General features: G+C 36.2%; 1 protein-coding gene across 1 annotated transcript; it reads left to right on the forward strand.

Annotated features, from left to right (window-relative positions):
• The first annotated feature begins 107 nt into the window (after positions 1–107).
• On the forward strand, positions 108–24,196 carry LOC149081213 (uncharacterized). Its single transcript, XM_089238036.1, has 12 exons — positions 108–230; positions 1,916–2,097; positions 3,733–3,911; positions 5,260–5,343; positions 6,531–6,750; positions 6,903–7,030; positions 9,449–9,682; positions 10,190–10,392; positions 14,373–14,426; positions 15,297–18,081; positions 20,754–20,882; positions 23,999–24,196. The coding sequence occupies exons 2-12, from the start codon at positions 1,929–1,931 to the stop codon at positions 24,110–24,112; spliced, it is 4,299 nt and encodes a 1,432-aa protein (XP_089094162.1). The 5' UTR covers positions 108–230; positions 1,916–1,928; the 3' UTR covers positions 24,113–24,196.
• Positions 24,197–27,854: the final 3,658 nt, after the last annotated feature.

The raw sequence follows: 27,854 nt of genomic DNA on the forward strand, positions 1-27,854 counted from the left end.
TATTTTAGATTTTCCGAGGCTGAACTATATTTTTTATCTGAATTTATATAAATAACGATTTTTTCCCTCAATTTATATAAATAATTATTTTGATCAAGTAATGTTTTGTAAAGGCTAAAAACAAGAAGAAGCTGAAAGATTTGTTTACATCATCTCCTAGGTTGGGGGACAAAAAACATGAAAATTTTCATTGTTTATGTAATTTTTTAGAGCAGCTCTATCATAATCAGGTAATTGGGATATTATTATAATTTAATTATTATAATAATTATAATGGGAATATAAGTGATCCAGTCGTTGCCTCTCCCCCCATTTATTTCAAGTGGGGGGGATCCCTAAACCAGTTTCCTGGGAGTCCCTTTAGGGATTTCATAGTGAATTTATAGTGTAAAAAATATTTTAGGTTGACTGGACCCCGATATACCTTTCTCTTGTTGGGGCCCCTCAGGGTTTTTTCTTTATAAATTCTGCCCTGGGCAGACAATTTAGGGCCTTAAATACAACTACAAAGCCACAGTAGGTAAAATAATCAAGGAGGTAGCAGTAGCTGATCTCGTGCATATTGGAGCCCTCTGGCAAAGTGATTTTTCTAGAGCCCTGCCAATCTGGCTAGAAATACTTGTTTGTCCACCAATTATCATGCTCGAACTCGAAAAATTTAACCAAATATGATTTTTATCAGCTCCCACCCCCATTTCTGTGCTTTTGACGCCCATGGGCTGCGTCCATGAATTAATACGGCACTGAGCCCCTTTTCATGTAGTCTTCTTTGAGGCAGGGACAGTGCAGCCTTAACACTTGGGCACCTCAAGAGAAGAGGGGCTTCAGGGAAATGAGAATCGAGAATTTTCCAGGTAGGACCTCGAAAAAAATCACTTGGCCCTCTGGGCCCATGATGCTCTTAAAACGGCTCTTTGCAGGAGAAGGAGGCATGTGGACTGTTCTTAAAATACAAAAGGAAATCAATTTATGGCCCGGTACACGTATCCCCGATGTTTTATTTGCAGAGGGTGGTGTACTGGGCTATAACTCAGACGGCAAATTTGAACAATGAGTGGCCAAGAAAATTGGTAGAATGGGAGAAGGGCGGCAACATTTTTATTACCCTAAATCAGGGATGGCTAATCCATATCATGCGAACACTTCAAAAATTTAAGAAATTCTATTCCATTTTTCAATTGGAGAAATTCTCCCGAACTTTTAAACAAGCCTTTCATTGTGAATGATGGTTTTGTAGGCTGCCAAACATATGTATAGGATGACAGGCAGACTCTTAAAACAATTACTATGCGATGACCATAGACGTAAGTAGAATTTTCTTTTGGTGGGATTAAAAAAAATTGTTTTTCTTCTAAAAGGGATTTTTTTTACATTTTTTCCTGCAAAATAACATTATAATCTTGGCTTGGGGGTTAATACCCCAAAACCTCCATCCCTTGCATTTGCCAATGGTGATGACTTTCTATTCAATGCATTGCTGTTCGGTTTTTCATCTTTGGGCATATTAACTACGTGTCTCATGTGTATGAGATTCAGGATCATCTGTATGGGAGGCATGCATTTTGTAATAGAATTACATCGTATTTCTATGAATTCTAAAGACCTTACAAAGTTTATTGGGGAGGCAGACGGGCCAAGCGCCCTGAGTCCTCAGGTTCCTGTGTCTATGCCCAACATGGTGTAAAATGATCTTTTACCGATATACGTACCCCCATTCAATGCTTTTCCGCTAGCTCTATCGACTCCCCAGAGCTGTTTAACAAAGGATTTCTTCAAAAAGCTGTCAGGGACACCGCTGAGTGGTGACTCTGACAAAGGTAGGAGGCGCACGGTCGTAATGAATAAATAAAAATGTTTAAGTGTTAATACATCAACATAAATCAATTTTTTTTATTTTTTTGTTATTTATATAAAGCTCTGAACTTAACATGTCTGACAAAAGCAGCAGTGAGTGCAGTGATGATTCGAGCGATGAAGAATTCGATACTGAAGCGAATAGTGATTCTGATGGAACAGAAGACAACAATGACTCGGAGGATGAAGACGAAAAAGAAGCAGAAGACAACAATGATGTCGAGGGTGCCGAATCATCGGATGGTAATATGTCTCCAACCTCTTTTAGTTTTTTTACCGTGAATCTCAGTGTCGCTTGTTGGAGGTGGGGGATCATTGGAGATATTATGTTGTGGAGATGACAATGTGGCAAAGATCAGACGATTCCTGGTTGCCTTTTCCTGGCATTTATCTCATGAAACATCCCCCTATGCTGAAAAACCTGATCAATATATTGATTAAGTACGGATCATGCATTACTTTTTTATAGCCACCCTGTTCATTTTCATTATGGTAAAAAAAGGGTGCTTTTAATTTTGAATTTATTTAAATTTCTTTAATCCTGTCATATGCAGTTGAACCCAGATAAGCACCCGAGGGGCATGGCAGTAAGATGCTCGTCTTCCACCGTGTGAAGGTTGCTGTCAGGGTCCCAGGTTCAAACCTGAGGGAGGATATAGGTAAGATATTTTCCCTAACAAGCTTGAGGTGACCACCAATAGACAGCGCCTTCATTTCCAACCCATCTTATTAATGGCAGTAAATTGCAATATAGTGATATGGCCAGAGTTGGTGTTTGGTGTAGTAGTTGAACCCTGACAGGAGAAATCAGATTGGACTGACAGTGAAACATTACATTGAAAGAAATTAAATCAGGTTCAAGATCACTAATATACTGATAGAAAAATTGGGAGAAAAAATTCTGAAATTGAAGAGATTTCAATGTATTTTAATGCAGGGAGGGAAAAAAATTCATTCCCGTAATATACATTATTGAAAGAAAATATCTTTTATGAATGCTATTTTAGCCAATTTCTGTTAGTTTAAATGATTTTAGAAGGGTGATAACTCAACGTCTCGAGGGAAAAAATTGTACCCCCTCCGAAGGTTGATCTTGTGTATACCCTGTCTGTGTACATATAAGAAAAACATGAATCCATGTTAAAATATCATGAATAAAATGTAAACATTTTGAAATTTTATGAAAGTAATGTGTACGAGATTCAAAAACACTAAAAAAAAGGTATCACTTTTCGTAATTTCTGCAACAGATGGTACCACTATATGCACAAAAACCCAAAGGATTTAAGACCAGACAGGGTGATATCAATCAAATAGCAAAACAATAGTCTTGGAATATTGAAACATATCTCAGTGTTTTGGAAATGAGTGGACTGAATTGGCATTATGAGTTGGACTAAAAAGCATATAACAATGTTCATCGAAACACTGGTTATTTGTGGAGATTCATCTCTGCCCCCACTGGGACTCGAACTCCTGTTTGCCAGACGAGTGCTCTTGTGGGAGTACCCTTGTGGATCCGTGGCAACTTTGAGTTCTTGTATTCTGAGGATTATGATGTGATTGGTCAAAGCGTGTAAAAATGTGTGGGGGGACTCACAAACACTTATTTCAATGAAGAGACAGGTATATGTTTTGGAGGGGGGGGGGAGGGAATTCTCCAGATAAAAAAAATAAGAAATTATATTTTGAAATCTTTGAAATGGAGGACGGAAGGGCAAAATTTCTAAAATGAAGGAGGATGCTTGAAATGTCATCAAAAACAAGGACTCGTCTGGTAACCCTAGTGATGTGTATTAAAAACTTCTCTTTCGTGACTTTATACAATTGAATGGTCATATATATTCACAATGATCTTAAAAATTATCTTTCTGACAGATGACGATACTATTTCTGAATGTAATCCAACTTCCTCCAAACCTACTGAGCATACCAAAGCAGCTAATGATGACATTATCTGCCCGATTTGTTTGAATCTGTTCACCGATCAAGTGCTTGGATCTCCTGAAAACTGTTCTCATACTTTTTGTCTCGAATGCATTTTGGAATGGTCAAAGGTACATTTATATTGTCTAAAAATGCATGTTGTCTTGCCTGAACAACATTTTTGTGAGTTAAAGCTGAACTATTGAAAAATTTGATTTCTATTTAACTTTTAAGATTGATTTCTATCTTTAAATTTCCGTTTTATGCATACAAAAAATATGCTCTTAAATTCTCCAAAAGTGTAATTTTTTCTCAACATAGAAGATTATTATTATGAATGCATGACTATTAAATTTGCATTTGGGCTAAAAACAGAAATATACCTCCCTCTGAAGGGTTTGAATTTTTAAAACTACTCTGTAAAAAGGTTTTTCCCTTGGAAGATTTAGGAATAGGTTATGAAAAGTTCTGAAATCTTAAGGCGGTTGCAGCAAAAAGAGAAAAAATAAATAAAACCCCTAATTTATTTATTTGCACATCTCAGCAGGCTGAGCCCAGTTACAGAGATGGAAAACCCACCACCGCGGGCATAAAAATACCTAAAATGCAATAAACCAATGAAAATGTAGAAGAAAATTAAAATAATAACAATAATTCATCAGATTTACACATCAAGAACTAACCACTTTATAATTAATGATGCAATATTGCGTCCAAACACCAGCAGAATAAATTCAAACAAGTTCTGTGTACTTTTTTTCCGCTCTCCTCATGATCGCGAAGCTTTGTTGCCACCCTATAATTTTTTTTCCTCTTGGTTTTTTTTGGTCTTTTTTCTTGGTCTTTATGGTGAGACTTTTTAATGGGGAGGTAAGTTGGCATTCACACCTCAAAGCTGGGAACCACAGTATCAGTTGATACTGGTGTCTCCTTGTCAAAGCACTTAATGGATATGCATTTATAACTCTTAGTTCCCATACATCTTGCTAAAAATTTTAAACAATTTCATCATATCCCTTCAACTCCTGTGTCTTTACAATGTAAACTTATCAAAAAAATCTAGTCTTTATTTCATAGCTCAAGCCCAGTGTTCCAGCAAAAACCTGTATGGCTCTTTTCTGCAACCTTTCCTTCCCCCAAGTAAAGTTAATGTTCTTCTGTAGTTATATAGCCTCCAAAACCATATGGTAATATGGCATGCTCCAGGGCAGGACAAACTAAGCCTTGGGAAGAACAAAAGGGTCACTTTGGGAGAACAAAAAGTGATCGTTTCAAGTATGAAACCTATATCATTCTATTAGATTTTTAGACCACCACAGAGAAATTTTCAGAAAATCAAAGCCACTCATTAATAAGAATTCCTAAATCAGTTTAGTGTAACTGCATTCGGAATAATTTTACCACTTGCTGTTCAATGAAGTTATCCATTTTGAAAAACTTTCAAAATGTATTGTTATATGGAAATTTTATTTTATTCAGAACATCAATACGTGTCCTATAGACAGAATCGAGTTCCAGAACATTTTAATGAGACTAGAGCTTGGGCAAGATGTAATAAAAAAGGTGAGTAGAAGTATTTATTGTGTTTTCACACACTATTTTGAACATCAATAATTCTTCTTTATTTATGTATACAGTTGCTGCTCGTTTTTATAAACCCGTATGAACTTGATAATTAGTTTGTAAATGGAAGAGATGGATAAAATTAAAAAAGAGTTGGTCACTTATTGGTCAGTTATTTGATGATTTCTCAAAAAATCACTTATTTTAGTTTTCTTCATCGCAATATCTTGGTAAGTATACGATTCTAAGGAATTGATGTCATTTGTTGTGCGAATCTCACTTCTTTGAAATTTTTCTAGGATGGTGGAACCACTCATGTTTCCCTCAATGGTGGGGCTAGCCCTGGAGCCCAGGACAATTATCTTTTTTTCCCCTCATACTAGAAACTCACTATAGAAGGTCCCATGAAAAGTCTGGCTTGTTGAGGCCCACTAAAGATTCCAGCCTAGAGGTCCTGCTCCATGATGTGGGGGGACCATGGAGCCTCTTGAAGCAGAAACATTCTTTTGCATCTCTTTAATAAGGGTACTTTTTGGCTTTGTGAGAGTTCACATATACATTTCTTTCAATTTTTTTTTTTTCATCTACTGTCAAGCACAATTTCTGTTTGGTTCACATTGCGAAGAGGAAAGTAGATGGACACCAGTTAGCCGAAATAGGGTTGGATCGAATCTCAACTTGGAAAAGGGCTTTTATTAATAAGCTAATGCACATCGTGTCCTTTCTGAAACCACCAGCCAATCATAATGCACAAGGAAGGAATTACGCTATCAGTGAATCTTAATGAACTCTGAGGTGGCTGGAAAAATAAAATAAGAAGTAAAAACAAATACAGGAAGAACAACGAGTTTTTAAAATAGGGATTTAATAGAAATGAGAATTTGTGAAATAGAGTGGAATTCAACATTAGCTCTATGACATGCTGTTCAGAACAGAATATCAGTTTGTAAATTGAAGGTTCGTAAAATCGAACATCGACTGTATGTAGTTGATAATAAAGTTTAAAGAATTTCAAAATAAAAACTGAAAAATTATTCATACAACTTTGGTTTAATTTCTGAACGAACTAAATATAGTTTGCACTTTTGAGTAGTTGATTAAAATGCACTCTTGACTTGATGTAATGTTTTTCTTGGGAAACAACTTTCAGAATAATTCTAATGCACTATTGTGAAAATTTCTTGCAGATAAAAGTTAAAGTACATAGGAAGAAAGCGGAAGAATATTCACCGGGAGATGATAGCTTGTGTGAGGTATGTGGTAGAGGCGACAGAGAAGACAGGCTCTTGCTGTGCGATTCGTGTGACATGGCTTACCACTGTGAATGCCTCACGCCACCTCTCGATGACATTCCAGTGAATGAATGGTTTTGTCCTAACTGTGCCCCAATTGTGGAGAGAAGAAGTGGTAAATCACTCGTATTATTTAAGTTACACAGTTATATTTGTTTCCTGTGACACTATTTCAGAATTTTTTTTTAGACACACAAAGTATGAGTAAATTTTTATTTCGCAGATGAGGTCACAAATTACCATATGATATTTTATTACACGTTTCAGGTAGAGGTAATTCATCTAGAGCAAGAATTATCCCAAGAACTCGTGTTACAGAGACTGTCAGAGCAAGTATTCAGCGTCTTCGAACACAAGCTAGTGCTGGAGAAGATGATGGGGAAGACCTGCAACCTGTAAGTGTAATTTTTTTTTTTGGTATATGTATAATAAATGGCAATGGATGTTTGGATGTTTTTGCTCCATAAACCCGTTCACATATTTGAGGAGCTAAGATCACAAGAGAGATACTTTTTATGGCATAAATCAAATGACAAACCTAACTTGCAATGCTGCTGTTTCAGTTTTATTCCTTAAATACCCGGGGAGCATCAGTTATTATAGCTAGTAATAACTGATGCTCCCCGGTATTTTCCTTATACTAAAATTATTAAAGAGGTGACAAACTATTATAAAGAACATGTCTGAAACGCATTGTTTGGGAACCACGGTAACCAAAGTAAACATGCCAAATGTCATTGTTGAGGCCCACAAACCATCGTTCCCAACAGTTTATTGCCCATTTTCCCAGCTCGAGCCAACTTTTAGAGTAGCCTATCGTTCCAGTTGCTGGTTCTAATTGGTATACATGCAAAATTTAGCAAAGATCGTCTAAAATTGTAGATTTATGTAGATCATAGGCACTGAAACTTAGGGAGCTGAGGCCATTTGAGCCCCCCCCCCCAATAAATTTTGTGGGGCTGAGCTCCCCAATAGTTAATGAATGTACAATGCACCACACTCTTCCTTCTCCTCAGGGCCATAACTAGGATTTTTGCAGCCAAGGGTAAATATAAATTTGCTGCCCCCGCAACTTTAAAATTCAATAATTTTGTAACCATGTTATTGATCCCCACCTGAAACTACTGGCCTCCCTAAATTTTGTCACCCGGGCAGTTGTCCCCTGCCCTCTAGTTCCAGCTCTGCCCTCCTGAATATCCGTTCGAGTCCTGTATACACAGGACGACTGGCAACTTTCAGCCCCACCCTCAACTGTTTCTTGTCTGCACCTCTAGTATAGATAACATACAGACACGCAGAAAATCAATTTTATATATTTAGAGTCGTATTAAAGTTGGTTGAGGCCCAGGGCACAAAAGTAAATATTGGATCCCTTAAATTAGAAAAAGTGTAAAGTTTAAATTTTTTAGGCCCTTCAGACGTCGGGGGCCCCGGGCGCATATCCGGTGCACCCGACATTAAATCCATCTCTGTATATACTGTATATAGTCATGCATAAGCCGACTCCCTTATTTTAAAAATTGAGAACCTGTGTATAAGCCAACCTCTCCCCCCCCCCAAAAAAAAAAATCACATTTTAGAGGGAGGAAATTTTCACATTTTCCTGCAATAAATGTTTCAATGAAAATTTTTTCAAACTTTCTATTAGTTTGAAAGAAGCATAATATGCAACTAGTTTTCCTCTTTCCATTTTTGCTGGCAGATACTTCATAAGATGGCAATGTTTTTGAATAGATCAATTGGTTACCGCTTGGATGATCACAACTTTTACCGACTTGATGAAAAATTACAACAATACCACCTACTGCAAGGACAGCAACTAGAGTTGGGTCTGGTGCCCCGAACCAGAAGGAACACAAATTCCACCCTGTAACCTTATCTCCAACATTACAGAGTTACGAGGGGGGGGGGGCAAAATGCATGTTTGTCCCAGCTGACCAAGAAACCAGTTGTGACTCTGTCTATAGTTACGAAAATCCCTCTACTTGTCAATAACACCAACTACACCTACAAAAATCACTTTTCTAAATTGATGATGCTATCTAAAGTAGTCCAATGACATTGCAGATCTTCAAGCTAGCCCTGTGTAGCTATATGATTTGCTAAAATGGGAGGGGGGGGGGCATATATTTTCTCCTAAAAAACTGACTGTCTACCTCCCGAACTAAGGAACAAATTTTTTAAGGAACAAAAAAATCTTGGCTTATACATGTATATAGATTCCTGGGGGGGGGGGGGGACAGACATTATAAGGAAAAAGAGGGTACAATTAAAAAATATATTCAGGGAAGGATAGAAATTGGTAAAATGTAGAGGAGGTGGATTCAAAAGGGGGGAAAAAATTAGAAAAAAAAGAATATTAAAACCCAGAAAAATGAACAAGTTGGAAGGCAGGCATTAAGGAAAGATAAATTTTTTTTTTTGGGGGGGGGCAGAAAATTTAAGAACAAATGGCGACAAAAATTTCAAAAAGAGGTTGAGGCAGAAATTTTAAAAAGGTAGACATGTTTATTGAAATTGACTCATATTCATTAAAACGATTCAACTCAGTGTCATGTTTTTAGCGCCGAAGTCCTAGAAATCCTCCCCAATCTTTTCAGTCTAGGGGCTAAATATATTTGATATGGCTATGTCTCATAGGCCAGACATTGGTGTACCCATCATGTTATATATATTAATTATTTCTTTTAGAAACACTTTTTTTTTTTTGTCAGCTGAATGAAACCCCTTAGTGTCCAGTAGGAGAGCCCCTTAGTGTTTTGCACCGCTTTCTTTTAAATGTTAAAATTAATTTTCCTCTATTTCTCTTTTAGAGCACGAGCCGTAGTATAAGTACACGTCCAAAAACCCAACGCAGGACTGTGAGACGAAAAAGAAGGAAACGGACAGTAAGAAAAAGGTCTACCTTGGCAAGAACAAAGAAATCTGTCCGGCGAAGCCGAACCACTGGGAAAAGAAGCTCAGCAACATCTGCTTCGACTAAACGTAAAACTACAAAAAGGTACAGGAGGAAAAGAAGGAAAGGGAGAAAATCAGCAAGAAGTAAGGTAAATGACTTCACATAATGTTTTGTTTGAAAGTAAAAAAATGGAATTGAGAGAAGCTGAGTTTTTTATTAATGAACGACAACTATATACCATCCCCCTTATGCCAAAAGCACAGATGTGCAATGTTCTTGGGAAAAAAATAACGGGGGGGGGGGGAGAATGACATTGGAATACTTAGTCTACCCATGTCACTCTATGGGAGTTGTTTTCCTATAATGTTTTGTTACGTGTTTCAATAGGCACACACATTCACATTTCAGGCACAACTTAGACAGCAAAATAAGGGATCCAACTAGCTAATAAAAAAGGGGGAATTCGCACATTCATGCTTTTGGCACGCGAAGGATGTTATATAATTTTGCATTGGTGATGCATTGTGAATAATGTGACAACTTTATTATCACTGTTTGTTATATGCACACTGTTATATTAAAAAGATGGACTGAACAGCTGTGTCAGTAATTGATGAAGGAAATTAACCAAGCTCTTAAAAAATAATAATTTCAGAGATCAAGGTTCATGTCGAGACCTCTGGCTGCACCGTCTACCACCAAGAAACGCATAGCAGATCGATTAGGGCTCTGCAAACCTCCTTCCGGTATCTCAGTGCCTTATGTGAAGAAATCATCATCTGCTTCCGGTTCAGCGACGGATTTGGCCAATCTCAGGATTTTTGGTGCCAGAGATCAGTTGATGGATTTTGAAGAAGAGTATGTATACTAGACTAATATTTTAAGGGTGTGGTTGGTATCAGTGGAGGGTATTCAGATAACTGGCTTGCAACAGACTGTTTGTTAAATTAGCTGTACACTATTGGATAACACATTAGGCAGCTGCCCACCTTAGAGAGAACTTTGATTTTGTGTCATTTTTTTAATGACTCTGTTTGCTAAATTAAACAAAAAATTATGCATTTTACTAAGCCAGCTGGATACCACCATTAGGTGAGGTTGGTTTCCATGAACCTAGAACTATGATCAGAGCTCCATTGAACTATAGAATGCATATTTAAAATTATGATTGTTATTTACAGTATTATGAATTAACACTAGAAGGACCACGCTAGTCATTTTGACCATTTTCGATCTTCTCATTTAATTTTCGTGATAAATTAGATCATTTAGAATGTTGAAATTTCATTACTTTTCCTAAAAATACTTAAATATTACGCTGTTCAACTATCATAAATTTAAAAAAATCGGCTGAGATATTTTAATTATACCTAGAAAGACCATCACCGGTCATGTTATAGGCACTTTCATAACCATGTGCGGCAAATATTTCATCGAATTGTGACATCAAATTTCTACTAATTCAATTCGATTAATTGAAAGCATCCTTAATGATCAACTAATTACAAAATAAAAATACTAATATGGCCATAAATGTAATGATGCTAATCATTGAATCTTATTTGAAAGCAAGTAAAAATTTGAGCATGTGGGGGGATTGTTTTTCTTCATCAATACTTGTTAAAATACTGAAGCAAAATACAATAGCTTGGTTGGTACAATAATTAAAGATCGAAAGAAATTTAACTTGAAGCTCGTCAGTGACACCTTTATATGGAACATGTTTGACACCCTTTACATCTAACGCAGTTACATTTAGTGTTTTCTGGGTAAGAAGAAGGGAAGTATTCTTTTACTAAGTTCAATGCATTGAAATATATATTCTCAAAGTGAGAAAATGTTTCTGAAACTGTCAAGTTTTACAATGAAACAAAGTATAGTGTTGATCACAGATGGCTCGAAAGCATTCTGTGTGCATATCATTCATTTGCCAGTGTGCATTTTTCACAACATTCGATGAAGCCTGAAGAAATGCTCGGTCGTTTTGTAGAGAAAAATAATGAAACTGGGAAGGCCAATTTCCTTCTTGCTAAAGTTAGCTAAAAAGCTTAGAGATCCCTATTTGTTCAGGGATTAGAATTTTGCCAAGAATAACAACAAACACTACTGTGTTTGTTAAAACCAATCTAAATACTTTCAAATCTTGATTAGTCAACTAGATTTAAAGATTCGTAAAAATGAATACATTTTTTTCTTTTTTAAGGGGTGCTAGGTATTTCAATTCTCCCCCCCCCCCCACCCCCTGAACTTCAAGTTATCCATCTGCCTTTTCCTGCTTCCAAAAATGCTTAGTTAAAGCTGTGGAATTTGTTCGATGTACTTTACGGGCCCATAATTAATTTTAAAACAACCTAAAATACATGAATTTATGCAGTTGAATATTAAAAAAGAATACAGAGACATTAATTTTCATGCTTGAGAAGATATAAATAAAAAGTTGAAATCAATGTTATTGTATGCGTATCCAATTCAAAAGTAGGTCGGGCTAATTACTTCATATTTCAATATTTCGAAAATCGAGAATTCAATACAAATTTTTAAATTATTGATGTGGCGGAAAATCCCCACTAAATTTCCGCATTTCCACAGTAAAATTGGCAATTTTACACTGATTTCTATGGGAATCACCCTTTGCTTGACCCTCAAAGTGGTACTAATGATGATTATGACATCTATTCAAAAAGCCTCATTACTGGGAGGATTGAAAAAGAGACAAACCATTATAAAGGCATATGCATGTCTGAAATGCAATGCTAGGGAACCACAGTAACCAAAGTAAACATTCCGAAAGTGGTTGTTAAGACAGAGAAACCATTGTTGCCCGACATTTCTTTGCCCATTTTAGGCATTTTCTCAGCTCTGACAAACTTTTAAAGTAGCCTATCATTCAAGTCGGGTCCCATTTGGTATATATGCAAAATTTGTGATGAGTATCAATCTAAAGTTTGTATAGAGAACATACAAACATACAGACAGAAAATCAATTTTATATATATATAGATTAAATTTTACAAATTTCAGATGTAAGTAAAGGATTAGTTCACACACAGGAATCTGACATATGTAGATACTATATCAATATTGCATATCCACAAGATGTAAAAAAATTTTCATAAATCAGTCAAATTTGGCCATATTTGTACTCTTACTGAGGTGATTTTGTCTAGTGAAATTGTACACAATTATAAAGTTTCTTTTAACTCTAATTCAGTCCAATGCTGTTTTCGTCATAAGAAATCAAATTATTGAAAAACTAAGGGGTAAAGCCCTTTTTCCATTCACATCATATATTGTTTATTTTGTTTCTCTTCTTCAGACTGCTGTCTAAGGTCGCATGTGAAAGCACCCGCTTACTCACAAATTTTACAATGTCAAAGCAACAAAAAAACAAGATTCGCCATAGACAACATGAAATGCAAAAAACTAATGAGATCCATCAAGGACCTCCCCTGGAAATGAAACCTGTCAACTTCTCCAAGCTGAAGCCTTGTCACACTCCCCCATGTGATGATCACAGAAAAAAAACTTCATTTGTATTCATTTTGGAAACAAATAAAATCCAGTGCCTTACATTTAGTTCTGGAATCCAATATGCAGATTTTTAGGGGGTGGGGACCCAGGCTGAATTTATCTTGGGCTTATGCTGTTGTAAATGTTATAATGTTGAACAACAAAAAAAAAAAAAGATGAGGTGCATGCTTGCCCCCCCCCCCCCGAAATTAAACCTGTCAACTTCACCACGATGCCTCCCGGCCTTAAGCCGTATTAGATTTCCTCCCTGTGAGAGCCACAAAAAATTTTCACTTGTATTCATTTGTCCCTCAAATAAAATCCAACGCCTTTCAACCTATTACCTAGGATCCAATTTGTAGATTTGTAGTGGGGCCCCCGACACTGGATTTATCTCAGGCTACCACTGTTGCAAATTTCAGAATGTTAAACAACAAAAAACAGGAAAACAATGACATTCATCCAAGACTTTCCAAAATGAAACCTACCAACTTTCTCATGGAAGCCTGTCAGAAATCCTCCTCCCTGTGAGGGGCAAGAAAAATTATCATTTGTATTCATTTACCCAAAGAATAAAATCCAGGACCCCCAACCAAGGACCTGGTACCCAATTCACAGATTTTTATTGGTGGCCCCAGACTTTGGATTTATCTTGGGCTTCCGCTATTGCAAATTTTACAATTTTAAATGACCAAAAACAATACATTCATCAAGGGCAACTCGAAATCAAACCAGTCAAATTTCCCTCCCCTAGGTACCCGGACCTTGTGTGTTCGGAACACTCTAGTGATATATACACATACACACCTCTTGGTAATTACATGTAACTTGGTCCTGATGGGTCAGATGGTTTTCGATATATTCAAAAGTTCAAAATGAAAACTTGACTCAAAATCCTAACCAATTTCCATTGCATAGAAATAGGCATAAAATGTTGCACTTTTCGAGTTTGTGATTTTATATTATAGAGCAGATTAGTTAGGTTTTTTTTTTCATCGCCATAAATTGCTGGTGTTATTGAAATTTCGAAATGCAACATTTATTTTAATCTCATTTCAAGGTAATGAAATATCTCTGAAGTAAAAATTGAGTAATCTGCATTGTGGGATAATAAATTGTTTTGTGGAAGCTCCATCATTCAAGTAACTGCATTTTCTCACTTGCACCTGTTTCGTACATGGGAAAAAAATCTTTTTTTTCATGCAGACCTTGCGACATTCTTTTTTTCCTTCTTCATTGTTGATTTATGCCTTTTTTTTTTTATTTATACATTTATATTAATGTTGTTCTTTTTTTTTCCTGATGTTTGCTATGTTGTGCTCTTTCAGTTTCACTAACCAATCGAGTTCTTCCCAAACCTCTATGTCAACTCAGTCTGAAAAGTAAGTTCCGCCTAAAATACATCTTGAAAACATAAAATCATGTAATGTGTTGAGAATTAAAAAGAAGTTTCTAAGAATTATATATTATTGAAAGTTTCAATGCAGCAAAAATAATTTATTCTACTTCAGTGGTATCTTAATTTCATAAGTGTATACAGGTTTGCTGAATAGTTGGCGGGGGGATGTTGAGGGTATTTATAGTGAACGTGAAGTTAATAGGAGTCTAACCTATGCCACCTCAAATACATATTTTTAGTGAACAGTAAGGTTTCCCTTGTATTCGCTTATGAATAATTTATTGGGGAAATAAAAATATTACGGTTGACCTTTGTTGTTCATGATTGCATTTAACATTCAAATATGAATACAATGGGGAAATAGGCATAAACTTCTGTAAATTCCTATATTCCCATCACTGATTTGAAAAATATTTTTGTGGATAAATGTAAAATTTTTGATTTGAAAATTTTTTGTGAATGAAATTTCTGAATTGAGAAATATTTTTGTGAATGAAATGCTAAATTTTAGTTATTTGAAAATTTTTCTGATGAATACAAAATTTTTGATTTGAAAATTATGTGGATGAATGCAAAATTTTTATCCAAATTTTTTTGTTAGTGCATGCAAAATTTTTTATTCTAAAATTTTTTCTGCAAATGAATACAAGTTTTTCCATTCCACATTTTTTCTGCAGATGAATACAAAAATTTTTATTTGAAAATTTGTTCGGAAGTGAATGCGGAATTTTTAACTTTTTTTTCTTGCAACTAAATGCAAAATTTCCAGTCGTGAAATTTGTTTTGCAAAATTTGGACTTTTTATTTCCAAGATTTATGTATCTCTCAATATTCTTTTTTTTTTTTTTTTCAGTCATAGAACTGGTCAAAGTGGGACCATTGATCTCTTGGGAACCATTTTAGCTGGGCAAACTGTACTTCATAAAGCTAGTGAAAATATAACTATTGGAACAGATGGCACATTGAGGCTAAATGATCCCAGTGACCACCATCAGATTCAGAAACGAAAATCTCACCACACAAGCAAAAGTTCTGGAACATCAACACATGAAAATCCAGTTTATTCCAATGGATGCTCTTCTGTGAAAAAAGAGAATGCTATGCTTATGTCAGACAACCAGGCTTACTTCAACATGCCTTCAACATCAGCTCAGAGTCCAGAAAAAATTTCTTTTCGATCAGGAAAGAAGCAACGTATAAGCAGAATACCCAACGACGAAGGCAGTCTAGCAAATTTATACGATGTTATAAAGGATGCTAAAACAGAGACAGTGCATACTTCATCTGTTCCGAAAGTTACAAAACATAATAAATCAGTTTTGAATCATCATAAGAAAACTGGAAAACGTGGCGGGAAATCTAGTGGTGGTTTATGTAGCTACATAAGTTCTTTGATTGATCCAGCTGATGCAGACAGTGATGACAACGTACCGGACCAAAATCGTCATTCAACAGAAACTATTACAGATCTTTCGAAAAGGGGATTTGACTGCAATAGAACTAATCCTGGCAATATTGGTACCTCAGCTACAAATGATAGTCAAGTTTTTAAAATTGATTCTCATGGAAGATCGTGTAGCACAAGCTCGATTTCCAATTCAGAGGAAACCAATAGAACTGGAAAAGGCAGACATTATTGTAAAAATGGAAATGCAAGTCAGGCAAAAAAATCAAATGTAAAACATGAGATGTCAAAAGAATGTGCCGAAACTGTTCTCTCAAATGAAGCTACAGACAGTCTCGTTTACAGCACTGCAGATGAGGCTCAACTAAAAAATTCTTTGGTCTTCCACGATGGATTCTCGATTTCTGATGTGGAAAAATACATCAAGAAAGAAAAGTGTGATGAAGGAGAAGAAAGAGATGATAGACAACTTGAAAGTCATTGTGATTACAACGAGTCATTTCCTACCGATAAAGTTGTTTCTAAAATGAATATTTCACTTCAATCACAGTCAGTCCATCTTAGATCATCATCCACGCCACCAATATCTAAGACCAAGTCAAGTAAAATTAAAATGAACTCCACTGCAAAAGACAGTGCTAGTGGTAACATTCCAAATGCAACAAAATGTGATACAATGCACAAAGAAGTGAGTAACTGCCATTTCAAATCACCAGGGAACCTTTCTGTATGCTGGATTAAAAAGGAAAAAATAGATATAAGCGAATCAGAAGAAAACCAAGAAGTTTGCTGTTCTACCCCTAGTGATGAATTTTCTGCCAGTTTTTCACAGTCTGAAGTTCTAGATCACACTGCACTGTGTGCTAGTGATTTCATCAGTAGAGGAAGCAAGGAGAAAAAGTTTTCTGATAATGATGCATCATCTCATCAAAGAGCATTAAATCAGAGCTTAAAAAATACGAACAGTCGTAGGGCTTTGAATGATTCTATGACACCCATGGATCGCACCATTGAACAATTAGTTGACAATTTAATTGAAAACGTGATCTTGCAAAGCCAATCGCTCGAAATAAATTATAAGTCTGATCTTATCGATCAGTGCAATGGGGTTGAAAGAGTGAACAAAGAGGGCCCAGAAGGTTGTGAAAATAACCAAATGATGAAGAGTAACACGGCACTAAGTTCTAATGGTTATTCAGGTGTTGCTAGCAAACCTGCAATGCCATATTGTGGTAAAGACATCAGACCATTCAAGAATGAAATCGCTAACGGTTCTTTTTCGAGCATTGGTAGGCACATACCAGTTATATCTATGCCAAAATACACTGGTTCGTCTATAATTAAACGTAATCCAAAGACTTGTATAGGTAGGCGGACATTCTCCTATTCAGATGATTCTGGGACTTGCACTGACGATGCTGATAATAGCAATAGTCTGGATCAGCAATTAACTAAACAAGTCGAGGGGGAAACGCTCCAGAATGATGAAACAAGTTTTAAACACATAGTAAAAGAGCATGAAATAGATGATAGATCTCTAGAATCGAAACCTGAAATTGATAATGATGTACAATCGACAATCATAGCTGGCTCAACAAGCAATAGTGATGCATTGGATGATAGTTTGTTTTTCAATGTGATGACGGTAATCAGCGGCAAGCCCTGTCCAAAGAAGTCGCCATCAACAATGAGTAATGCAAGACCAAACCACCGGAAAGGAAGAGAAAAAAAGCCCTCTGAGCACAACGTAGAAGTATCACCTTGCAAGAAAATAAAAAAAGAAAGGATAGATGATGTTACTGCAACAAAAGGCAATAATTCTCGCTCAACAGAGGCAGAAACAGAATCACTCGTAGCATATGATAAAAATGCCACGTTTAGTAAATTGCTATTGAATGATTCTGATAAGAGCAATATTTCAGACTTTGTCAAACCCATTACAAAGGATCCAAGGTTTCATAGAAAAGATGTGAAATTATTGGATCCCAAACAGATAAAAAGTGAGATAGTGATCGATGATGATGATGACTATTATTATCAGAAAACGAATCAGAGCATTTCTAGGTCTCAGGATGGTGACAAGAAAGAATCTTCTCTCAAGAGGATCTGTAAAGATGAGAAAATACATGTGCCAGAAAAGAAGCTGAAGTCATCTGACGATGAAAACAGCATCGAGAAAAACTATTTCTCTTCGAATAAGGCAAAGGAATCGTACAAGCTTGTTCATGTTTATGTAAGTTACAGTGATTGTATTACTATACCCAATGCAGGGGTGGCTCGAGCTTAACTGCTGCCCGGGTGCAAAGCCTTATGCGCCTTCCCTAAAGAAGACTCTTGTGGGGGGACTGGCAGCTCTTTACCATTGGGAACTCTGGTAAAGCTGCTGAGAGGAAAAAACACCTATGCAATAGTTTACCTTTACTAAATGGGATGTGCATAAAGATATGTTCTGCTTTTTAAAAAACTGTATTGTTTTTGGTCTAGAGCCATTTTACCATTCTGCTTTTAATTATGCCAGATTAACTCAATTCACATTTCAGCTCGTATTGATGAGTCATCAATACTGACACTTACCATGTAAAGAGAGAAAATATAATGAGGCGACTTTTATTTTAAAAAATATTTTTAAAGCCATTTCTGGTTCATGGAGATTAGACAAGTAAGAATCTTAATTCTTAATTTGCCCTTATTTGTTCGTTCCAGAAAAATTACTACATGAGGGGATCAAAACGCATACTTGCCCCTTGTAATAGAGTACATTCTTGTTCCTAGTATTACTGTCCCAAAACTTCATCTCCCTCACGTTTTTTCAACAACTTTGTCGGCAAGGTATGGCTCAAAAAGCATCATATCATGTACAAAACCGTATTTACAGAGGAGCTTAGCGAGCTATAGCCTAGGGTGACAAATTCGAGAAACGAGTGGTCAAGAAAATTGGTATAATGGGAGAAGGATGCCAAAATTTGCAAAACTATGCATCCACCTCTGCCCAGAGAGAGAGGGACTGAATCAGCGAGTGACCAAAAAGAGTGACCTAGAATTCACAAATACAATGCCACAACAGGCAAAATGCCCAATGAGGTGGCTGAGAAAAAGATGCCCATAACAAATATGGATGTCATGTATTTCAAAAATACAGCAACCCAAATACAAGCATGTGAGTGACCAAAAATAGTGATCTAGAGTGTGCCAACATATGAGTTATAAAAAAGTGACCTAGAGGTCAAGGGACCAGTTCAAGAGAGAAAGTGACGAAAAAAGTAGTTAAGAAACAAACAGACACACATTTACAGGCTGAGCAGGCTATAGCCTCACAAATTTAAGAAATAAATGGTCACAATGGTTAGACAAGAATGAGAGAGAGAAGGACAGCAAAATTTTTATAGCCCACAGTCAGCTAAACCATAGATCTGCCTCAGGTGATGTGAATTTTTAGTATTGGAGATTTGAAAAAATTTTGGTGTCTAACTATAGCTTAAGCTTTACAACCTGCTGCCCAGGTGCACCGCACCCCTTGCACAAGCCACCCCTGACTCAATGATTATAAAGCTTATTAACATTTGCAAAATCCATATTGTGCAGAGTAATGAATTTACAGCATCGAAAGAATCCCAGACACATGTAAAATGATGTTGAATTCTGTTCAAAAGCAAGAGATTTGAAAAAATAGCCAAACCACTCAAGTAGCCCACGAAAGATTATCAAATTATTCGAATGTTCCCTGGTACATTTTTGGATCATTTAAGCCAGGGGCATCACAAATGTTTTAGAGCTGTGGGTACTCACAACTTGAGTTTCATGTAGTAAATCATTCAGCTGCGCTTTCCTGGCAATTAGTATAATTATACAACCAAATCTTCATGGTGTTGCATTTTATCTGTCAGGCAGTGTATTACGAAATTTGTTTTGAAGAAAATTCTATCCTTCAACCAGTCAATCTCTTATCCTGTTGCCAGTGAAATCACTCTATTCTAATTCATCTGAATCCTTGGAAGTAGGTTCCAGAAAAATATGAAAGCGTACTGTGGATTGTGTGCAGAAATTAAATTTTGAGCATCCTTCTCCGAAATTTCTGGTGTTTGGAAAGCTATAGCACATCAGTAATTTTTCTGGCAGCTTTATGATACCATTTGTTGCATCTAACAATACGATTGGTGATGGCCTCGGGAAAAGCTGATGATTATTTGAAAACCTTCAAAATGTGTTTGTTGTCTATACTGTGTCCCATAAATCCTAGGTCATCAACCTGTATCTCACAAACCATTTGTCATAGTGATATGGTTCTAATTCTATAAAAATACTCAAAATGTGTTCAGGACACTGTATACAACAGAGCTTGTTAAATCGTAAAAAAAAAATTCTGGGTGGCAGCCAAATTTCTTTGAAGCCAAGAATGATTTTAATCCCAAGAAAAACAGTCAGGCCTATAACTAGACTGGGTGACCGTGGCCTGAGCCAAATGGGAGCCCCGCAAAAAATGTACGATTATTTTGCATAGTAATAACCTCTTCAAGGGGTTTGTAAGAAGAAGTCAGTCCCCCGGGACTGAGAGAAGGCACACTACGGCCCTTGAAACAGTCCTAAGTAGTGTTTCTTCTGCTTTTCTGAGACTATATACTTTTCCTATATTAAAAGACACAATTTGTCATGAAATCAGAAAATTTTAGTTGCCAATACAGATTTTATAGTCATCATGACCATTTGGTTCATGGCATTTGTCAAGCCCAGATTTATGAAATAATTATAATTAAGTGCTAATAAGACATTGCTATATACACATTCACATGCTAATAAAACATTGCAATTTCTGGTGTTTTAATTCGGACATGGTGGTTTCCTCCTGCCACTCCTGCTATTTAAAACATTCCATGATTCATTTAATAGAAACTTATCTCTTTTTTTCAGAAAATGAGTCAAGACGAAGTCGTGAAGAAAGTGGAACAGGAAGTAAAGATAATTCTGAAGCCTTTTTACTCACAGAAGGAGATCACCAAAGATATGTATAAAGACATCATGAGGAAATGCGTACCAAAAGTGAGCTGAATTCAAACTATATATTTTTCTTCTCATGATATCATTTGTTAAAGTGGTTCGAATATTTAAAAATCGTAAATTCATTTTAAGAAAAATTCCTGAAAAATTTGCGTTAAATATTACGTGTAATACTCTTCAATAAGACGTTTGCTTAACTTATCTAACCTAGCTATTTTTCAGGATTTTCAGAGTTCGAAATTCACTGTCTTCATTATAATCTTTCCTGATAAGAGACATAGCCCCCAAGAATGGGAATAAACTTGATTATGTCACACAACATCAGGCAATTCTTATTCCATAGAAAGGCTTTCTTTTTCAACAGCTGGCTGATGTGAAGATGAATTCAGGAAGGAAAGAAAACTTAGCTGCCCTTGAGGGGAATTGAACTCGCATCCTCTCACTTGCTGAGTGAATGCCCTAGACCAGTGTTTCTCAACCGCCGGGCCCTGTTATCATTCATACCGGGCCACGAGTGATTAGCCGTTTGAATTTTCCTCATTCATTTTTCGTAGGTCGTGTGTTTGACCCGGCCTTCGACTCACAAAAATGAATGAAACCTGGCCACAGGCTTGAAAAGGTTGAGAACCACTGCCCTAGACCATTAAACTACAAAGCCAACGAATCCTCTTTTCTTAGAGCTCGTTTGCACTGAACAGGGCAGTACATGGATGGATGGTTTGGCCTAACTCAGGGCAGAGCTTGCAATACTGATATTGAAAGCTTCCATATGAAGGTTCTCAACAGCTGTCTGATGCGAAGATGAATTCATTGCCTTTGTAGTCTAAGGGTCTAGGGCACTCACCCGACAAGGTATACCCTGCATTTTTTTTCTTTCCTGAATTCATCTTTGCATCAGCCAGCTGTTGAAAACCTTCATATGGAAAGCTGAGAGTGACATCTTCTTTGGATTCCATTCCCCATTTTGGTGTACCAGTCTTAAAATCTGCTGCTGTGTGGTCGTGTGGGCATTGTGCTGGACTCTCACCGTAAGGATCCAGGTTTGAACCCAGTTGACACACAGTAGTGGTCAGCTGAAGCTGGTATTTCTGTGGTTTTCCAACTTCAGGGTGGGAATGCGAGCCTGTCTCCCATTTAAAAATGTGTCTCCACAGAGAGGGAGAGAGAGAGAGAGCAGATAGACCTTCAACTGGATACTTACATAACATAAAAATTCAAGCATTTAATATATTTACTTCAAATATGAAACGCAGATGGCAGCACTGGTAAGAACACAAAACAAGCACAACTCTAAAAAAATAAATATGTTAGAGCCATGCATATACATACACTCACGCAACACATTCCAACGTGTGCCAATTCGTTATAAATTCCTCAAAGAATGTGTACGAGGTGCATGTTTGGTTAAATAATAGTCTTATTGAAATCCAGTCTGGTGACTTCACATAAAATTTACATTTGACATCCTCAGCTCTATTTTTGCATCCTATGATCCAAAAAGAAAAAAATCAACTTGAACCAAAAAAAGAGACTGAAGTCAACTTGGAAAGTTCAATGAGATCTGAGAGAATTTTCTTCTATTTCTTCCTGCAAAAAAATAGCAGTTTCTTCCAAGGTGGCATTCCACAGTTTGATATGGTTTTGCTGGAAAAGTGTATTACTCCCACTTGTGAAAGAAAGAGAAAGGTGACACAACTAATTGCAAAAGCATATGGCTGCCAAAATGTCTGTGCACCAACCTTTATTCAAAAAGAAAGTGATTTGGAATGTACCATAAACAGTACATTGTTGTCACTTTTTTTTTTCTCTTAACTACTTTATTACATTATAATGTATGACAATGCTTCAAAACCATGAGGAAACATTCGCCTTGATCTCTTGTTTCACCATCTGTGGAAACATGATAACTTAGGTAAAGATTTATACTTTAAAATTAAAAACAGCATTGGCAAAATTACTCTTTAAACGGGGGTGGGGGGAACTTTGCCATCTGTGTTAAAACTAGTGTAAATCACCCAAAAAACACCAGAAAAAAAGATTATCATGGTTATTCATCTGATTGTACTTACCTTTACGAGTCACTCCAATCTGATTCGTTGTATGGGTACTTAGAAGGGATTGTTCCTTCTCCATCTAGTGCTATTCGCCAATGGCTTCTCCTAGTGGTTACATCAAAATTAATTTAATTGTATTTTTAATTGGGTTGCTGTATTTTTGAAATATATGACATCCATATTTTTATGGGCATCTTTTTCTCAGTCACCTCGTTGGGCATTTTGCCTGTTGTGGCATTGTATTTGTATCAATTCACTGTCTTCTTCTTTTCTGTAGAGTATGACTGCAGCATAGTATTATCATAATTTTGATGCCCACGGCCTTCCAGCTTTGTACTAATGTGTCGCGGCATCGGAACAATCTCTAAAACAAACACGAAAATGCATGATTTTGAAAAAGTATGCAAGAATTTGAGAAAAATGATAAAATTCTAGATTGGCTAAGTTGTTCACTAAGCTTCCTGTTTCAACATTGATAAGTAATATTATTGAACCTAAATGCTAAAATTTATGTCTTAAAGTGACTCTGAAAGAGGATCGAGCAAAAAACGAGTAGTTTTTACTTACCTTTGAATGAATGGGCAGGGCGAGACACTTTTGTAGACTACCAGAAATACTTATTCTACAAGTCAAAAACAAAAACACTGATAAAGACACGTAAACAATTGTGAGGCTTAAAACGTGTGAAATGGCTATCATTCAATGTCTTCTCGATGCAAAAATTGGCATGTCTATTGGTTGGTTTGGGAACTTGGCAGGGTGCAAACCATCATCTTTTCCACAAACTTTTCCCAGTCTACGGTACTGAAAAGTGTATTCATCCTAGTCCAACTGACCCTGGTGTGACAAAAATTATCAAATTTTTCTATATTATTCCGTTATCTGTACTTTGATTAGTCAAGAACATTGGTAATGTTAACTGGTATTTGTGTTTTCACGATGCAGCCTACTAATAGCAGGAATTTAAATTGAGGCAAGAAAAATATTAGTTAATCAAACGTTAGCGTGGTAATGATTTGATATCTATTTTAAAAAAATTTTATGTTATTGATGTTCTAATCATGTCATTTATCTATGAATAAACTATTTTTATTTTTGCTTCAGATTGCATCAAATACTTTTGGGCAGATCAACCCGAAGAAAATTGAAGCTTTCGTTCTGCAATACGTCAGAAAATTCAAGAAGATCGCTCTTTTCAAGAGTTGCTCATTGTTATAACAGTTCATCACATGTTATCCATTGGTTTTGGCAATTTGTTGGTTTTTTTTTTCCAAAACTTATGCAGATTTTTTTTAGTCCATTTCTGATTTTTGGCGTAAATTTCTAGAACCAAATCTTGTGATAAGATATATTGAAATGTGATCATTAAAACTCAAAATAATGATGTACATCAAGGGTGTTCCAACCTTCAGGAGCATGCGGTCACTTCATAGATTTGAAATTGTCACAGGCCACTTAATTGATTTGGAACGATGCCACAAGTTACTCGTGTGGTTCATAAATGTGCCACAGGCTGTTTTAGTGATTTCGAACTGTACCATGGATCACTTGAGTGAAATGTGACATATTTCCAGAGCACTTGGTGGCTACTACTGCTACTTAACCATACATGCACCTCATGCACATTCCTCTACAGAATTTCGATTTGAGTGAATGGTCGCACCGATACAGAGCAATTGAGTGGCCTGTAGTCCAGTTTCAGATCAACTGAGTGACCTGCAGCACAGCCACAGATCAATTGAGTGTCCTGCTGCATTGTTACAGATCAGTTGAGTAGCCTGCCGCACATTTACATATCAATTGAGTGGTCTGCAACAGTCACAGATCGATTGAGTGCCCAGCAGCATAGTTACAGATCACTTAATTGTCCCACAGCATAGTTACAGATCACTTAATTGTCCCACAGCACTATTGCATAGCACGTAAGTGACTTGTGACACATGAACCAATCACCATGACACACTTCCAGAAGCACTCAAGTGACCCGCTGCGATTCTCAAATCACTTTAGTGACCTGTGGTATATTTACAGATCTCTTAAGAATATACTCGAGCACTCCCACAGCACATTTCCAGATCACTTGAGTGACCCGCTGCATATTTAGAGATTACTACATCTTTGTTCCAAGAGCACTTAAATAACGTTCACCATATTTACAGATCGCCACTGCAGACTTCCAGAGTTTTTACAACCTGCGGCACATTAATCACTTGAGTGCCACATGACATATTTACAGATCACTGCGGCACACTTACAGATAAATTGAGTGACCTGTGACATGGTTCTAGATCACTTGAGCAACCTGTGATGTTGTTCAAGATTACCTGATTAAGTAGCCCGTGTGACATGTTTGCAAATCAATGAAGTGGCCCACACTGTCCAGAAGGTTTAACACCTGTGATGTAAATACTTAGGACAAAAATGAAAGTTCACCACAAAGTACAAATAGTTCATGCATCAGTTAGAGCAAACGGCACTAAAATTAACGCTTTGAAACATAAAATGTTTATAATCAATGAATATATATGTGAATACAGTCGACACTCGTTATAACGACCCGACTCCACGTTATAGTGACCATTCTATTAGAACTACTGGTAGGATAAGTTCCAAATGTTTTCATAGCATAATATTACTGTCATATATGTTTTACTCTTGGTATAACGGTCCTCCCAATATAATTGATGTTTCCAATGAGACAAAGGGAGTCATTATATAGAGCGTCGACTGTATTTATTTATTGATGTGCGTCAAAAACATATGAGAACATTCAGATCTAGGCTCAAGTCACATCTCTAAACAATGATGTTTTCAAATCGGCTTTGAAGCGCAGGTGATTAACTTGATCGAGTTAGCCCTCGAGTGCATAATATGACTGGTGATGCGCTAAAATGAACTGAAATACATTAATAATCATATTTTTTTGTAAGGCTTTCTCAAATTTTGTTCATTTATTTATTTATTCATGATTATTTGTGCACGGTATGATAACTTTCCGTTGGTTGTGTAATGTACCTGTCCGCAAACTAGATTTACATTGTGTCCAACAGAGAGATGATTTAATTTTATGTTCATGTTTTTATTTTCCTACAAATCAAGTGTGTAATCAGTTTTAAAAAAGTTATTGAAAATCGATACTCACTCGAATTTGTCTTGTTCAGGAAACTATATATACTTATATGTTAATAAATAATGAAAAATTATAAGTTTTTCTGGCAATTATACATAATACCCAAGCATCTTTGGACAATTTGATTAAATGCTAAAAAAATTATCACTTTTACCAGCAATTATGTATAATACTCGAGTGTTGTTGGTAAATTTGATAAATGCTAAAAATTATCATCTTTACCAGTGATTATGCATAATAGGCCCTGGTGTAATAGGCAAATTTGGTAAATATGAAAAAAATTCCCAGAGTCTAGTATGTTCGATAAATATAGTCCAACCCCTTATAACAAACTCCCATTTAATGAATTTATCATTTAACAATTGAAATCATGGTTTTGTGATTAAAAATTTGTTAAATCAAAGAATTTTTGTTAAATGGGAGTTATGTTGGGGTATGATTGTAAATTTTGTTGAATGCGAGTTCATTATATCAAGGTCCAATTTCAGAATTCATCAAATAGAAGTTAATTCGGGGATGTTCGGAAAAATTTGTTAAGTTAGAGTTCATTATATCCGGGTCAGACCCTGGCTCACTAGTGCGGTCATCTAAATAATAAATCTTGTCACGATAATGGGACAGGTTTATCATATTAAGCAATAAAAAATGACAATTATACATAATGACCAACAAATGTGATGAATTTAGCATGATTGATCAGTGTTTACCAATAACGCGTGAGTATACACAGTATTATGCATAATTGCAGGTAAAAGTGATAATTTTTTCATCATTTACTCAAATTTACCAATGATGCTTGGGTATTATGCATAATCATGAGTACAAGTGATATTTTTAGTGAAACTTATCAAACTTACCAAAATTGTCAGTGATTATGCATAATATCCGGATTTATCACATATACAGTGTTCCCCTACATTAGCCAGCATGCTGCCAAACTCGAGGGACACCAGATTTTTTTTAATGTTGTGGGTCTGGCCGTTTCCGGCATGCCGGGGAAAAAGCTAGATTTAACAAGGATCACAGTATGCATTCAGCCAATTCAATGGGATTTTTATGATACAGGTATTTAAGAATTTTCCGAAATCTGTGATTTGAATTTCCCGACATGCTGGTTTCCCTCTCGATTGCATGCTGAATGATACGGGGGGGGACATAGTATATCATTTGTGTTCCTGAGCAAAATATTCTTAGTCTTTCACTTAGAAATGAAGCTGCTTGAAACTACTTATATTGAATTGTAAATATTGATTTTAATGAGTGGCTTCTCGAGAAATAAATGAAAATTATATTTTTTTGGGCGGAGTGTTTGGGATTCAAACATTTTTAGGCATCTAATTATATGCAGATTTCTTCCCCATGCATACATTCCAATTTTGAATATTGTCGAATGAAATTTGGGAAAGTAATCACACATTAATCTTCTGTAAATACAATTTTGATCATGTTTTTTATTTAAAAATAAATTTTATTATCATGTTTACAAAGTAGTTTTTGCTTTCGTTACTTGTCTTTATCATTGTAATGATCAAATAGGGTGTGGTTATTTGAATATCCGGAAATTTCGCCTGCGACATTACGCCCTTGACATTGTGCCTACCCTGACTGTGTGAGTGACCGCATGACTGACTATATCAGGTTGACTATGAGTGCTTGTAGGATTGACCAATTGAGTGGTGGTGATGAATGCTGATTTTTATGGTGAAATCGCTTCCGGCAAAAAAAAAAACAATGCTTCCAGAAAAAAACCTTCTAAGGGCTGGGAAAGAAAACCTCTCGTCTTGCTTGAGGCAAAGTAATAAAACTGACCAGAAACTGTAGATTCACAAA

The sequence above is a fragment of the Pholcus phalangioides genome, unplaced genomic scaffold (genome assembly GCF_987345545.1).
Source record: "Pholcus phalangioides strain wild (caught in Gottingen) unplaced genomic scaffold, Ppha-v1.0 ptg000010l_1, whole genome shotgun sequence".
NCBI lineage: Eukaryota > Metazoa > Arthropoda > Arachnida > Araneae > Pholcidae > Pholcus > Pholcus phalangioides.